The 17,153-nt window shown below is 37.9% G+C and overlaps 1 protein-coding gene across 11 annotated transcripts in view; it reads left to right on the forward strand.

Annotated features, from left to right (window-relative positions):
* The window catches only part of LOC125688151 (activating transcription factor 7 interacting protein), a 100,764-nt gene that overhangs the window by 35,248 nt on the left and 48,363 nt on the right, over positions 1–17,153 (forward strand). For 10 of the 11 annotated variants that reach the window (XR_007374618.1, XR_007374617.1, XR_007374616.1 and 7 more), the window contains exon 2: positions 8,290–9,305. Coding sequence is in view for 3 of the 11 variants with exons in the window: in XM_048933801.1 (XP_048789758.1) it covers positions 8,297–9,305 (1,009 nt within the window). In the remaining 8 variants the exon portion in view is untranslated. Of the gene's footprint in view, positions 1–98; positions 3,044–3,295; positions 3,521–8,289; positions 9,306–17,153 lie in introns of those variants that run through there. The other variant, XR_007374621.1, reaches the window with a different exon arrangement.

Below are 17,153 nucleotides of genomic sequence, written 5' to 3' on the forward strand. Positions count from 1 at the left end.
GCTGTGGTTTAAATAAGTCCAATAAGGAAAAAAAAAAAAAAAACACCCACTCTTGAGAAACTATATCTTCCTTAGAGTCATATTGATAATACTTTTTAATAACCAGCCAGTTCCCACAAAGGACTGACCAGCTGGTGTTTTAGGTGTATTTTATAATATTGTTCTTTGCCACTGAGAAAATAGTCTTTGCAAAGAACTTCTAAATAATATTTGTATGCATGGAAAGCATTTAGTACCTTTTAAAATCAGCATCACTTTTTTTTGTTGCTAATTCCCCTGTAGCATTTGGTTAGTGACCTTTGATGTCACTTAAGAGTGGTGCCCTGATTTCAGAGGATGAGACTGATGCTAGGTTGCAAACGTTTGAAAGTTGCATCATGTAGTTGCACATCCTCAGTTGGTCAAATTATCATTTGAAAATTCACCTATGAAAGGACAAAAGACTGGATTAGATTGGATTTTATAATGTATATAAAAACTTAAATGTAAATTGAACATTTTGCATTACTTTTATAATTTTTCTATTTTCCTTTTTCTTCAGCCTACATGTATATGAATAATTCAGATTCTTCAGGATTTCCTTTTGCACTATCAGAAGTTGTGTAGACTTTACATTGTAAATGCCTTGTTGCAGTTAGGGTCACTTCTGTGGAATTACTAGTTCTGTCTCGTATTTAGAATGTTGTAATTGTTAGTTCTGTGCTGAAGATAACTGTTGTGTAGAGCCAGGAGTTGGATTTGATGATCCTTGTGAGTCCCTTTCAGCTCAGGATGTTCTCTGATTCTGTGATATATAATCAAACATTTCACAAATGTATCTGAAAATGCACAAATTAAACTTTGTATATAATTTGAGTTCATTTTTAGAGAAAGAAACATACTTAGTGCTTTATCTTGTGCTAAAAATCAACTCTCTTGAGAATGTTGAATTTTGATGTTACAGAAATTGACAGCTGTTCTTCTTTTGCATATGAAGTTCACACAGCTGAATTGAAAGCCGATGTTTTGAGTTGTTGATAAAAGTTGAAATCTGCAACACCTTAGTAAGAAGACAGATAGCAACTACCATTGTTGCTCTGGCTGAGTACTCAAGCAGTTTTACTCTAAGAGAGTAATGATCAAAGTGACTCTTGTAAATAGTGAAGACAGCCAAGTCTGTTTGCTTCTTGTAGAACAAGGTTCAGAGCTTAAATTTAATGTCTTTTAAAGACTGGTGATTCTGACATAGTGAAGTCATTTGTATGAGGCTAACTGGAATATTTAACTAAAGTACTGTCTAAAAATATTCTCGTTTTTCTTTTCTTCCTTTATCTAAAATATCTACTTTTTGTGTAATAACCATAAACTAATGAACAACATAAGGACAGTTCTGAAAAATCATTTGCAATTAGATGTATGACCTAAGAGGGAGTTGCTCCCATGCCCAGTGGGAAAAGGACTCTAAAAATTACTCTGTTAGGATGAGAAATGGGTTTATGAGACAGTCAGAGGTGATGTCAACCTCTTGGATATGAAGAATGGCGTAGGACAGTTTTGTCCTTCGTTATGGTACCAAAGTGATAATAATGTAATTCAAGTTTGTATATGAAGCTGTCAGTTTTTAAGCCCACATAAGACCACTCAGCTTGTCTGAAATGATACTATAGAAGGCCAGAAGTATCCTGTGTTGCATCAAGAGAAGTACGACCAGCAAGTCAAGGGAGGTGATTCTGCCCCTCTGCTCTTGTGAGACCCTACTTGGAGTACTGTGTCCAGTTCTGGAACCCCCAACGCAAGAAGGACATCAATCTGTGGGAGTGGGTCCAGAGGAGAGCCACGAACATGCTCAGAGGGCTGGGGCAATTCAGCTTGGAGAAGGCTCCAAGGAGACCTTATAGTGGCCTTCCAGTACCTGAAGGGGGCCTACAGGAAAGCTGGGGATGGACTTTTTAGAAGGGCATGTAACAACAGGATGAAGGGAAGTGATTTTAAACTGGAAGAGGTTAGATGTAAACTAGGAAGAAATTATTTTGAGGGTAGTGAGACACTGGAACAGTGTCCAGAAAGTTGCCCTGAGAAGTTGTGAATGTCCCTTCCCAATAAATATTCAAGGCTAGGCTGGGAGAGGGTTTGGGCATCCTGGTCTAGAGGGAAGTGCTGCTGCCTATAGCAGTGAGGTTGGAACTACATGATGTTAAAGCTCCTTTCCAACTCAAACCATTCTATGATTCTATGATTTACTCTGGTTTATTAGACCCATAGCCTTGTTTGGGTATTTGTCTGATAAGCATAGATCAATATGAACGTCACGTTTTACTGAGCTGGTTCTTCAAAGGGCAGTGTGCAAGTGCAGTCCCCAGTGCTTCCAAGGCAGAGGTTACATTAGTCATCAGGAAGAACTCCATTTTGATGCTCCTACTGGAATGCTAGAGGAGCGCGAGCACTGCCCAGTAACAGAGGAGAGGTCAAAAAGTGCTATGCTTAAGCCCACATGGGTTCACAGCAGTTTTATGATCCAACACTTGGATCAGAAACTCAGCTGGCTTGTCTGAAAAAATGGACGTTGCCCAGTGTGTAGTAGGTCAATAAGCACATGCTCAGGAGAGGCACTGCTTATTTGTTTTAGGTTTGTACAGGCCTGGGTGCTCTGTGGTTTCCCATGTCATGTACTTAAAGAGCCCTTATGCATTAAAAATACCTTCTGGCTACACTCAAGGGCTACAGTGTTGTAAACTCCAGCTCTTAAGTAGAAACTCCTTAACTTCCCTTCGCCCTCCACACCTGGCAAAGCGTTTCCTATCCTGGAGTTCTCGCGCGTGGCCTCACGGGCTTTTGTTGCTGGGTAGAATGTGAATAGCCGCTGTCTGATTGGCTGCTCCATCCAGCCAATCAGAGGCTGGTGCTCGGTCCCCGGGCTGGGCCGTGGCTGCCGCCTGGCTTCTTGCACGGGAGGTGAGGGCGGCTGCGCGGGCGTCTCCCTCTGCGGTGCGCTGGAAAAACTACAGTTGCTGCTGTGGGAAGCGCTGCGCGGTGTCGAAACGACCACTGATAGTCCCCTCTCTAAGTACGGCTAGAAATAAGCTAGAGCCTTAATTAAAGTGAAACTCGGCTTGCTGTTTGTAGACTAGGTGAAATAGGACATGGGGTGATGTCATTTCTCTCAGAAAATGGCACATTTTTCTTTAGCTCTGTTCAGCCAACACTCATGCTAGCCTAAAAGGCACAAAAATTCATTACCTGTGGTGAGAAAGAAAAAATACTGCTTTCACTTACTGTATGTCCTCAGCTGTGTTTATTGTGTCTTTTATATGTTAAGGTACAGCTGTTTATGGATTGTGTAGTACTGTGCCTACAGTGTGATAAGCAGACAAGCGTTAGCGGCATCAGAAGATACCACTGATGTTCTATTTCAGCACATGTTCTGGAAAAATACCAGTTTATTTTTTCTTCTTTGAAAATGGTTCATGACAACTTGCATTCACTTACATTGCTAGAGATGATTTCAACTGTAAACTGCTTCTTATGAGCTGCTGTTTAAGAGGTAGGTTTTGTGCATTGCTTTGATTCTCGGGGACTCTTCCATCTAGAACAATGTAGTCCTGATCATGAGCTGTTTCCATTTCACTAATTTTCTGTGCTACATTTTAAGTAGACTTGCATATTAAGACACTGGTTTTCCTGATAAAAGGCTTTTCACTGCCTTTTTATATTTTTTTGTGTTTTTGCAAATGTTTATGGTTGCAGTGTTTTTGGCCAGTACAGCTTAAAGTAGGAATCTTGTGCAAATGCTGTTCTAGACTGATGATCTTATGCAAAGCCCATTGAGCAGGACTTCAGCTTTCTTCCCCACAGTGTGTTTCCATGACCTTCTCTTTGTCCGCTGCCTGTTGCCAGGCAGGATTCAGGCAGCTGCTTGCTGATTGGCTGATATTGAGCATATCCTGTGCTGCTCCTATGAGCACTCGATTATAGGCTGGTCCATTGCAGCTAAGCTAATTCCTTTTTTGTTGTAGTGCTGCAATCTCTTTGCAGACTAATAATAATAAGATATATATCGGAGGAAGTGGGGGGAAGGCTTTCTGGTTGGCTGAAAGAGAAGCCCTTTGTATGTTAACTACACTGGCACATTTTGATTTTACTGTGTATTGCATATTTGATAATGGGAAATATTTGCAGATTTGTTATTTGAAGGAGGTGCCTGATGATGTGTTTTCTTGTAATCCTGAAGTACATATGACTTTCAAGATTAAAGTGAAGAATTCTTACAGAACAAATATTTGTGGTATTTTGTGTTTCAAAATTGATCATTTTTTGGTGAACTTTATTCAGAAACAAAAACAAACATGCAAATTCTACCAATCTATTTACAGAATTTAACCATGACACGCTTAGCTCTACATGCAGGACTCATTGTGTACTGCACTAAACAAATGCCTTTTCTTGAAATGAAAGGTACCTTGTCATTGGTTTGTGTCCCTCATGACCAAGTCACAAATGTGATGAGTAAAAACTTAAATTACCCAAATATTATATAAGAGAAACGTATAGGAAATATAGCTGAACTTTAAATTGTTGAGTTTAAAATTAAATGCATTCATTTTTTAAACGGTGAGAGTTTGAAGTATATTTGTGCAAGTCTGAATTCATGCAACCTCCTCTGAAAGGCAACCACTTTACCACTTCGAATGGAAGGCAAGTATTTATAAGGTGATTGCTTATTGGCTTGCATGTATACAACCAAACCTGTCTGAACTGGTTACTGATTTATTTGTATCTTATTTTATTCAGCTCTCACATGAGATCTGTTATTTGGCTGCAGTGTGCTCCCTTGTGGGTACGGCTGGAAGCATTTTAAGTCTGGTCTGCAGTGATACGTGATACTTAACCAGCATTTAGTTTTTATCTTTTAATCTCACCTATGTTTATATTCTGTAGCTTTTTTGGGGCATTCTTTGGTTGCAAAAGATTGTGAGATTGAGCTGAAAATATACATGAGTTACTCAAATAACTGTCTGACAATTGAATTTTGTAATTCCATTTTTTTTTTCTACAGTGAATTTGTAAATTGTATTACAGCTTTGTCTTTTTTTTAAATTTAGCTGTAAATAAAACACCTTTTTTTTTTTAATGTATTAGAAATTTAAGCTTATTACCTTGGTATTTTTATTCTAACAGAAAAGATGCATCGATGTAAAAAGGTATTGTGATGTTTGAATTTAAACTGTTACTTTTGGCAAATTTGAAAAGGAAATGTAATTCATTATACTTTATTTTATGTTATATATATGAATGAAAGATAGTTTAGATAATTAAGGAAACTATAGAGAATAGAAATACTATTTTGCTTTAAGTTATATTTTATGATTATACAAATGATGTATTTATGAACTTGATTTTAAGTTTTGAGTGAGAATTTTTATTAATCTGTTAAAATACCTTTTGATCACAGTAAGATTGTAAATTCTGTGATGTGTGAAGTTTCAAAGACATAAGATCCGTGTAGTGCTCATAAAATAAAGTATTGTATTTAGGGAAATCACGTACTTTTCTCTCTTAATTTTGAGTGTGAGGCCCTATATCTTTGTAATAGATCAGCAGAAGGCTTACTAGTCAGTTCACTTATCGTGAGTCCGAAGAAATGTTCAAGGTTAGCCAAGCCTGGGCATTCTTCTCCCCCCTGAATTAGCTCTATGTATCTGTAACAGCATGCATCATAGAACCGTGAGTATGATGATCAGTGCTGTATTATGTGGCAGCCTGATGCATGCTTTTAAAGTGATGTGGAAAAAAAAACCAAATTTCCTTGTCATGTTCTCAAGAAGGAAGGACATATACTTTCAAAAATTTCATGCTTCTGAAATACATGCTTCTGAAGCATGCATGCATCTGGAATAGGCTTTTCTACGCTTGCCCTCACTTTGAAACTGTGCTAAATTACTACTTTACTTGTATTCTCTTCTTGAGGAATATGAAGATATTGTATTAGTGTGTAGGCAGCCTTGAAAAGCTCCTAACAGCTTACCTTGAGGTTTTTTTTGGTGTGGTAGGAAGTGGTTATGGGATGAGAGCGTTTTCTAAGAATGAGTAAATGGAGTTTTCAAATCAGTGTTGCATTTTGCTCCCACTAGTGGCAATAAAAGTAATAGGCAGTCATGTTCAGGAACTTTTTCAGACATGCAGAAATGCATATTTTTAAGGTATAGTTGTGAGTCTATAAGCAGCTGATAAATTCTTTGAAGGCCTGTTTGATCTGTTGAGAAGGTGTGAATGGATCTGTTATTTAAGCACTATCAGTTATACAAATACAAGAATTCTGGATTGTCAAGAAAAAAAAATTGAAATAATATGATAGCAGATCTCAATGCTTACAAGAAATGGAAAACAAAGAGGAAAAAATGCAACTTATATCTCTTATCATTTTGCCTGTGCTTTTTGGCAAGTTATGGTAAATGAGGGTGATAGAAGCCCTTGCTCGTATATTACAATATGCTGTGGTTGTAAAGTCTAGAATTTTATCTTGACAGTTGAACTTTTACCTTAGACTGTATATTCATCTTACATCTTAAAATATCCTAATATAACAACATAGAAATACTAAATAATTTCCTTCATTAAAAACAAACAAACAAAAAAACAAAAAAACAAAAAAAAATGCTGCTTGGGGTAAATAGGGAAGTACCTGATGGAGGAGTACTGAAAAGACAGAAATCGAAGCCCAAACTACCTATGAGAACACACAGAGGTTGACAACTCTAATCGACTGAAGAGAAGGCTGAAGGCCAGTCATACAGCTATTGAATAGTTGTAGACAAGCCTACTTATAAAGAGAGCGGATCCAAACTGTTCCTGTAGTGCTGTAGAATGGTACCATGGTGCAGTGGCTAAGAGTTACATACAGCATGGGAGGTTCAGGCTGGAAAAAAATTCCCAAGAGGGATTAGTGCAACACTTGAACAGGTTACTTTTCAGCCATTACTCCTTGTGCTATCACTGCTCACCACTGAGAAGAGCCTGATCTCATCCATTTGCCTCTCGCCTCCCTTTAGATGTTTATAAACATTAATCATTAGCCAATCTTCCCCAGGCTAAGCAGACCCAGTCACTCAGTCTTTTCTCATATGGGAGATGCTTCAGGCCCTTTATCATCTTTGTGCCCCTCCACTGGACTCCTTCTAGGAGATGCCTGTCTTTTTAGAACCATGGCACCCGAAGTGGACACAGTAATCTAAATGTGACCTCACCAGGGCAAAGTGCAAGACGAGGATCACCTCTCTCAACCTTCTGGCTGCAGTCTTGTTAATGTACTCCTAGGATACCATTGGCCTTCTTGGATGCAAGAGCACAGTACTGTCTTATGGCCAACAAGATTAATCAATTAATGCTAAAGCAATATATAATCTGTTAGGACTATCAAGCTACGGCAGGGGAGGTTCAGGCTGGACATTAGGAAGTATTACTTTTCAGAAAGGGTGGTCAGGCACTGGAATGGACTGCCCAGGGAGGTGGTGGAGCCTGGGGGTGTTCAAGGAAAGGCAGGATGTTGTGTTGAGGGACATGGTTTAGTGGGAGCTATTGGGAATAGGTGAACGGTTGGACTGGATGATCTCTTAGGTCTTTTCCAACCTTGGTGATTCTGTGATTCTATGATCTCTGCTGATGCAGCTTAATCTGACCCAAACGCTTGATTCTCAAAGGTGAAATGGTTGACTAGATGATCTTGAGAGGTCCTTTATAAAAAAAAATATTTTATTTCATTACAAATTCTTTCAATATATTGAAATTTTCTTAGTTATCTGATATAATTATTTTTGTCATTTATTCCAGTTAGATTGATTTTGTTTCCAAGTTTGTCTGAAACTTCTGACGTTACATAGATTTAGAAAGGTAAAATAATTATCAACTGATAGAGCAAGACAGTATATGTTTTGAAAGAAGAGCGTGCTTGCTTTTACATTGGCTCAGTACCCGTTCTAGCTAGAAATGTAATCGTATCCCTGCTGTAATGATACTGAGTTGATTAGTCTGTGTTACTACATGTCATTAAAGTAGTTGTGTCATCTCAGTGAGTTTTACATGCTTGTATTTTTTTAACATATGTAGAAATCTGCAGTTGCTTTTCATGAGGAGAAACAAAATTTAATTGTTTTGTCAGTTGTTTTGGATTTTGTTGATAGTTATATCAGTTTGCTTTAAAATGCGCAAAAAGCAAATTTCAGCTGTAGTCTTTTCTTTAAAACTCCTGCAATAATAATAATAATAATGAAATAATAATGGCCTTCACAAGTCTTATGGAACTTTTTTTTTTTTAAGGGTCAAGATGGATAGCACAGATGAACCTCAGAAAAAAGTCTTCAAAGCACGAAAAACGATGAGAGCAAGTGATCGGCAACAACTTGAGGCTGTCTATAAGGCTAAGGAAGACCTGTTGAAGACAGTTGAAGTTAAACTGTTAAATGGAAAGTACGAGAACGGAGATTCTGATTTAAATTCTCCTTTAAGCAATACAGACTGTACGGAGGACAAGAGGGAAGTTAATGGCCTAGTGGATTCTAATGAAATTAGTGAAATCAAAAGACCTGAAAGTAGGGCAGAAATTATAGTCAGTGACCTAGAACCTAAACCTCTCTCTCCAGAGAATATTACTCATGAACAAGATATTGATATTGCATTAGTTTGTGAGGCTGAAAACAGAGTGCTTGGTAGCAATAAAGTTAACTTCCATGAAGAAAATAACATAAAAGATCATTTGGACCAAAGAGAGAGTGACACTTCATCAGAAGGTGACAATAAATCAAACTGTGATAATAGCTCCTCATCTGAAGAGAAAGGAAAAACAAATGACTTAACTATTATTTCTAGTTCGCCTGTTGAAGACAAGAAGAAGGCTGGAGAAGTAATTGTTGAAGATTCTGTTGGGGAAGAGGCTATCTCTAGCAGTATGGAAACTGACCAGGAACCAAAAAATCAAGGAGATGGCACTGCAGGTCTTTCAGAAACCGTAGCTGAGAAGGCAGTGGATGAGTCAAGTGAAAGTATCCTGGAGAATACTGACTCTATGGAAGCAGATGAAATTATTCCAATTTTGGAAAAACTAGCTCCTGCTGAAGAGGAGATGAGCTGTTTTTCTAAAAGTTCTTTGCTTCCAGTGGATGACACAACCCCAGATTTAGAAGAGAAGATGGACAACTGTTTGGGTTCACCACTGAAGCAGGAAAGCAATGAAAGTCTGCCAAAAGAGGCTTTCTTAGTGCTGTCTGATGAAGAGGATCCTTGCGATGAGAGGGAGCATGCTGAAGGGGTACTACCAAACAAGTCAGGTCTTCCAGGTAGGAGTTTTTTTAAATTGGTAGCCTTGATTCATCTGGAATTTTGTTCATTTCTTAAAATGACATATGTTTGATGTGTTTCTAAGTCAGTGTTTAAGAATTTCACATTTTTGGGTATATACCGGGAGAAGTAATGAATTTTAGGAGCATGTGAAAATCGTATCACTGTCTTTGTAATTGAAGGTGATAAACCTTACTTAGTGAAGTAATGAGCTTTTAAATTTTTACCAGTATTCTTCAGCATTGCTGGTGTGAATATTTGTTCTCGCATTAGTATTGTGAGCAGCAAATGAAGAACTTGAAAGGCATTAAAATGATACTTTATCATATAGAAACTCTTAAAAGCAAGGAAGAGAGAAGGCCTAACCAACGCCTAACCAAAGACCAGTATCAATTTTTGCCACGTTTATGGTATTTTTCTTCCCTGTTGCTGTTTCTAAAAAGAAAGAAGAAGAAGTGTTAAGTTGGGTTATTGTCACACACAAGCATTCGATAAATCAAGCAGTATTCCAGTTCATACCTTTTTCTCTCTTGTTTTTTGCATAACTATTTTTGTTAAAGGACTCTATTTTGGCAGTATATATTCCTGTAGTGATTTTATGTCAGGCATATTCTGAATGTAGAAAACTTTCAAACTCTGCATCCAGACTTTAAATATATCAATCACATATACCATATCTACAGCTAAAAGCAGCATTTTTATACCATAATATCATTCTTATTCTTTCTGGAACTCGCATTCTCAAGTAATTGCAGGAAAAAGTAGAACCAGGAAAAGTATACACCAGGTTTTTGTTGTTTGCATGCTCATAAGCATGTTCAGAGGCCTAACAGTCTTACCCACTACTTTTATGTAGTCTTGCAATTTGAGGGATGGAATTTGTGGCTGAGAAAGACTGAAATTAGCAGCAAAAATTAGCACAGTCCCCCCATCACTCTTCATAAATGGGTGGGAGGGGTGGAAGAATATACAAGGGAGTAATTGGCAGGTGTGGTACAGGACTTACTGGAAAAGAAATGTACTAACTTATTGCTCCTAAGGAGAAGAAGGTATTTCAACTTTCTTTAACATGCTCATAAATTTTAAGGATGAAAACATGCTAGTAATACAGACATAGCATAACCCCCATTTGTTTCAAATTTCTTTCACAAAATAATGATACTACTGGAGAGGTTTCAGAAAAAAACAAATCGCGTAGATTATTTTCATGCCATTTAACTTTAACTCATAGTGGTTTTATCCAACTTCTGTCTGGTGACTGTGGGAACTGGTTGACATTCAAAAGCATTAAGTATATGAAACTGGTACTTCAGTCTTTCCATGCAGTTAGCAGAACCAGCAGATAAATTCTTGATGTTAAACTGATGTTTCTGCTCTCTTGCTGCTGTCACACTGTTTTGTATGTGTAAGTATTTTGGGGGCATGGGGCACTCTGTTTTACTGCCTCACTTCTGACAAAATAAAACCAATAAATAATTTATGGATGTATTGTTGTTGCCCTCTATCGGTAGTTAAAGAAAGCTATGGCTTCAGGCTGCACCACTGTTAGCATTTTATGAATCAATTACTGCACTAAGTCAAATCTATTTGTTCATGCTTGACTGAGTAGGATTTCAAAAGATTTATCAAGATCAAGCTGTCTTTGTTTATGGGAATTTAACACCCAGTTTCTTACCTCTGTTTTGCTGACGATGAGACTGTCTTTCACTAATTTTTAATAGCAGTTTGGGTCTTGAATAAATAACTGGAGACAGGGAGATGAGAATGTCTTTCTATCCATGTTTCAGACTTTTTCTTTTCTGGTGCTAACCTTTAGGTTTATGCCATTTAAAACAAGAATTAATGGGTTGCATAGTCTTCTTAGAGAATTTTATTTGGGTATTAAAATCCACGTTTCTCTGGAGTTGCAAAAGTGGTACCAGTGTTTAAGTAAGATCTTCCAGAAGATATCTGTGGGTGGGATATGGTGAATAGAAAAAAATACTGTATGTACTTGTGTAGAAGTTGCAGTGCGTTATGAATCCCTTCCCTAAAATGTTACAAATAAATCAGTGATTGTTGGTCTTATCACAGTTTAAGGCTTCTCTCATTGGATATGAATGAAGTTAGGATAACAAGGTGGCTTTTTTTTTCTTCTCAATCAAAAAGAAGCACACTGGTCACAGAGAAGTCTCAACTATGAAGCAAAAGGCTATAAGTGAATACTGAATATTGGACTACTATTTGCAGAAGTCTGCAAAATGATACAAATGATTGTATCCAGCAATATTTTTTCTGTTCTGGACAAGAATAATTTCTTGACTAGTAATTTTTTTTTTTTTCTGTCAACTGTAACAGTTGGAGACTTTTATAGTTGCATGAATGTAATTGCAACTGTTTCTAAAAGGAATACTGGCCAGTGAAATGTATTTTGTCGTTAGTGGAAGCATGTTAATTTCTGCATGCTAGCTTCTTAAATTTTCCCATTAAGTTGCCAAAGAGGGAGCTCAAATTTTTCCAAATAATAGATTCTACATGAAATGTATTGAGGAAATCTTCTGGGGTCCCATTTTGTGCTAAATGTAACAGGATTTTAACACAGAAATTCAGCAGTCCTTTTACGAATTTATGTTTCAGTAACAAATATCAGAGAGGCTGTCAAGACCAGAAACAGTATTGTATGGGAAACCAGGTGGATAAATGCCTTGTAATATAGTTAACAACTTTCAGAAGGGATCTGTTAAAATTATATCTGTGGAGATGGCATAGAAATTATTTAAGAATACCGTCTTGGAAGTATGTGGAAGCTGTTCAGTTAAACAGTAAAGCTTTGACAGGATGCAGAGGAAAACTAGTGTGACTAAGCAGTAATGTAAAGAATGGTTTTCCTTAAATGGAAGGGTAAGTAGCCTTTGTTTTTCAAGTAGAATTAGTATATATAGTAGTTGAGTGATGCTTAAGATTTCTATAATGGGAGGTCATACCTTCAAAAACGTTGGCAATGAAGATGTGATTGAAGTATATGAACTATTTCTGGTACCCAAACACAGTGACTTCTTGCCAAGAATGTACTGAAACTGAATGGTTTGCGGACAGGATGGAAAGTACTCATGGAGGAAATAATCTGTCGAAGGACGGAAAGTAAATCCACTGAGATCTGTTCTCAAGACTGCCTTGAGCAACAGATTGAAAATGAAAGGTCACTACTGAGGTGACAGTTCGCTGATGATATTATGAAAAGCTGCAGAAGAATTTTGCAGTAATTTGAATATAAAAATGCAAGAATCTCACTGAGGTTAACTACCAAGTGATATGTGAGTACAAAAGCGTTCATAACTTGACAGAAAGAGCTAGCCACTCAAGAATGATTGTCCAGGATTATATTAGGTAGTTTTATGAAGTCATTGATTTAGTTGAAGTAAATGAAAGTAAATGAAGAATGCTGAGAATAAATGAAATAGAGGAAAACACCAAGCTTTAATATTTTTTTGACTGGGCAGTGTTTTCTTACTCCACTGCAATTCTTTTACATTGGAGCTTTATTAGAAGGTCCTTGCTGACCCATGCTAGTGTTCTTCCACATCGATTCTATGTTCAGTATGATAAAATGGACTATTTGCATGGTTTGAGTTGGCTGCTCTTGAAGAACAACTAGCTCTCTGGAGCCCCTTTTCTCTCCAGGGCAGTCTCTCACTGGATACAACGAAGTACAGTCTGAACAAGGTAGGAACTGCTCTCCTAAAGGCATAGGTTAGACTGTTATTTCTTGTGACTTCTTGCAAGATAATAAATTCCACAATCACATGGTTCTTGCAGCTGAATTTACTATTGACTTTGCTGCCCTCGACCAGTTCTTCCTTGTTTGTGAATAACAAACCTACCAGAGCATCTCCCCTACTTGTCTCAGTAATTGCCTATGTCAGTAGGTTGCCTTCAGTGCACTCTAGAAACCACCTGGATTGTGCTCAGACTTACAGCCCTTCCAGTTAAAAGTACATCTGTGAGTCCCCAGGCCCAGTGTTATGTGAGATAGCACCATTGACTTGTTCTTGTTGAACAAGTAGTTCTCCCTGAAGTAGTTTGTGATGAGAGGCTACCACAATCCTGCATGCATTACTTTGCCATTTGTGGTCCTGAAATGCCCAGCTGTCCTATTGCCTGGCCCCACAGTAAAATTCTGAGCATTTCCTGCATAAAGCATTACCACTGCTAAGCCTTTACAGCCTGTCCTTCATGAAGAACTTGTGTTCATCTGTTCTAACACTGTAGTCAGTTGTTATCCCACTATGTCTCCAATTCAATGAAATCGTGATTCTGCAGCTATGTAGAGGACTAGTAATTCCTTGGCTTCTCTATAACAGTACTTGTTTGTGTCCTCCAGGGCTAGTTTGAAAGAGAGCTTACTCATTTTTTATCGTTGCTAATAGTCTTAAGTAAAGCAGGGCACCCAAGTACAACTTGTTACAAATAGAGAATGCAGTTAACATTTAGAAGAGTACAGCTTGTCTTCTAGAAAGTAGTATTTGATGAGAATTTCACAGCATGTGAGTGGCAGATAAACAACTAAAAATGATCCTCTTGTTCCTGTATTGTAATATGTATAGCTCTCAAAAATCTTGAATGTACAAACAGGAAAGTAAGTTATGCTCAGATAGCAGTTATGGAACCACTTTTTTCTTTATTTCTTGGTATTTCCAGTTCTGGTGTCTAGTCCTAAAAGTGATAACAGGAAGCTTTCAGACAGCTGGTGCAATGGTAGTTCAGTATTTGGGAAATGTAATACTGGAAGGCTTAAGAAACATGAGTTTCGTTCATCCAATAGAAGATAAAGGAAGTCTGTAGTATCTGCAACTGAATATATGGTGCAGAGAGGTTTCTTAAATTTGGCAGACAAAGGCACGAATGCTGCATCTTTGATCCATGGGATTTTAAAAGCCAGAAATTTGACACACTGCTGTCTGACAGACTTTGGAGGGACTGGATCAGGATGTTGGTTTTATCAGTTATAATTTTAAATCCGTCACGCATTTTTTTTCCTATTAAAAATATATTAATAAGTAACCAAATAAAAGAATATTGTATTTTGTGCTGGAATTACTTAATAAATTTCTTCCATGCAGGAGGAGTGACAAAATAATAGAATAGTTTTGGTTGGAAAATTCCTCCATAGGTTTCTCAGTTAAAACTTCTTCTCAAATAAGGTCAATTGTGAGATTGGATCAGGCTGCTCAGGACTTGACCCAGTTAGGCGAACCTTTCTCAGTAACCTCCTCTAGTAAATGTGTACTTGTTGAAATTCCTTCTGTCACTTGGAGTATCTTTATGCTTGCAAATGTTCTCTCTTCCTTTGCCATGAACCTTCACGCAGAGACTGACTCCATCTTCTTAGAAGTCACCTTATAGATATTGAAAAGCTATAATGTCCCACTAAGCTTTATTTTCTCTGTGCTGAACAAGCCCAGCTCCCTTAAGCTCCCTCAGCTTCCTTCCTAGACCTCAGCCCCTTCACCATCTCTTGCTCCTTGCTGAGAGCAATGGCACAGTGAGCGCAAAGTAAAAGGATAAAATCACTTCCAACAATATGCTGCCTATGCATCCTGGTTTCAGGTGAGACAAATTATTTTTATTAATAGTGTATGATACGATGCTATGTTTTGGCTTTGGGAGAGAAGCAGTGTTGATAGCACGTGAATATTTTAGTTATTGCTCATCAGTGGCTGCAGTGAGCCAAGAATGTTCGAACTTCTTATACTGCCCTGCCAGCAACTGGAAGTTGAGAGGTCGCAAGGAGCTGGGAGGGGACAGAACCAGGACAGCTGACCTAAACTGGCCAAAGGGATTTTCCATACCATATAACATCATGAGGAGAGATTTCAAAAACTGTGGGGAGTCAGCTGGAGTGGCTGCCATTGCTTGAGGACTGGCTGGGCATTCGTTGGTGAGCATTAGGCAGTTTCACTGTGCATCACTTGTTTTGTAAATCAAAATAGTAATGATAATAATAAATCTTTTTCTGTTCTTAGTAAATAGTTTTTTATCTCAATTACTTCATGTTTTTTTTCCCTGATTCTCTTCTCTCCCTCATCCCACTATGAGGGGGGGAATTGAACAAATGACTGTGTGGTACTTAGCTGCCTTCTGGGTAAACCACAGCACAGTGTTTCTGTGAATACACCTCAGGATGCTGTTGGCTTCCTTTGGTGCCAGGGCATGCTGCTGTGTCATGTTTGGCTTGCTGCCTGTGCAAATCCTCAAAGCAGAGCTGTTGACTAGCCCTGTGGGCCTCAGCCCTCATGTGCCATTGCAAGTGCTCTCCCTTCCCAGGCATGTGACTTAGTAGTTGTTGAATATCCTAACGCATTTGTCAGCCCATTTCTCCAGCATGTTTAGGTCATTATGGTTCTTTTGAAAATAAATAGAGAACTCTCAATACAAATAACTTTTTTAAATGTATGAAAACAGTTATATTTAACGATCTTGCAGGTCTTTTCTAACCTAGATTCTGTGAATCTGAAAACACTTTGTGTAAAAGGAATTGAAAGAACCTCTTGACTGTACCTTTGCTTGGAATGCTTAGGTTGAAGAATGTGTCATGGTGATGTGGATTTTTTGGATACCGAAACTTCTAACTTGGGAATGTGCTTAGGCACATAATCACTTCTTCAGTGTGTGTGCAGCTCTGCCTTAGGAAGAGCAATGCTGATTTTCTGAGTATTAGGCAGTATTTATGGTATACCCTGTAAATTACAGTGTAAATTACTTTGTAATGAGCTTGATATTGTTGTTGCATCAAGATTGGGGTCTGACAGGCATACTGTGTTAATCTGGAAGATTTCTGTGCATAAAAATTTATGTGCAGAGGGTGATGCTGTGCTTAGTTTTGTGTCTTAGGAAGATAAGGAATAGGAAATATAAAAATCAATATAAATCTTTTCAGTCTGTGTAATCAGGAGTGAAATAATGTTCACGTAACACACCGTTTTGAGAAGTAAATACCTAGAAAGCACACTGAATACATTTAACATACTGTCAGTGTTCTTGCAGTAGCATATGAGCTAGAAGTCCTTAGCAGTTATATAAGAGCTCACAAAAAAACTATGCTATCTACAGTGGATCTGAGGTGGTGATTGCTGGAGAGCTATTGTGTTGACACAGTACTCTGTGTGATACAGCATAGATAAATATCAGCAGACCTCTGCCTAATACGCTTCCTGCTTAAAATTCTTTTTGAATCAGGCTTGTTGCCTTTAGAGATGCATGTTTTCGTATGTTTTCACATTCACTGTTTCATTCACAGGTGTTGTTATAAAGTTTGTATGGCTGTCAGATTTTTCCTTTGCATTGTAGGAAAAAAACTTCCACGTATTATTTGCTAGATTCAAGATTACGTGGCATACGTTAGCCAAACTCTTCATGTAATGATAGTACAGTCCAGGCTAGAAAGGACCTCGAAAGATCATCAGGCTCAACTTTTTGTGGGAAATGAAAGCCTAGATAAGATAATTCAGTCGAGTTGCATCGCAGAAAACTCCAGTGATGAGAATTGTACCATATCCTTGGTGATGTTGTACCAGTGATGAATCTCATTTTAAAAAAAAATGTAATTCTTAAACTAAGTCAAAACTTCTCACAGAACAACTCGTACCCATCTCCCTGTGTTTTCTCCATGTGGCTGCTTGTGAAGAAGGAGCTGCTACTCCTTTTAGGTTACTAGGATACTGTGATGAGGTCCTCTCATAGCATTCTCTTCTCTAGAGTGAAAAGGCCTAACATATCGAGCCTTTCCTGACACGGCAGGTTTTGCAGCCCTTTGATCATCTTTGGGGACTTCCTTTGGACCCTTTACAATCTGTCTGCATCTTTTTTGA

This window comes from Lagopus muta, chromosome 1 (assembly GCF_023343835.1).
Source record: "Lagopus muta isolate bLagMut1 chromosome 1, bLagMut1 primary, whole genome shotgun sequence".
Classification (NCBI taxonomy): Eukaryota; Metazoa; Chordata; class Aves; order Galliformes; family Phasianidae; genus Lagopus; species Lagopus muta.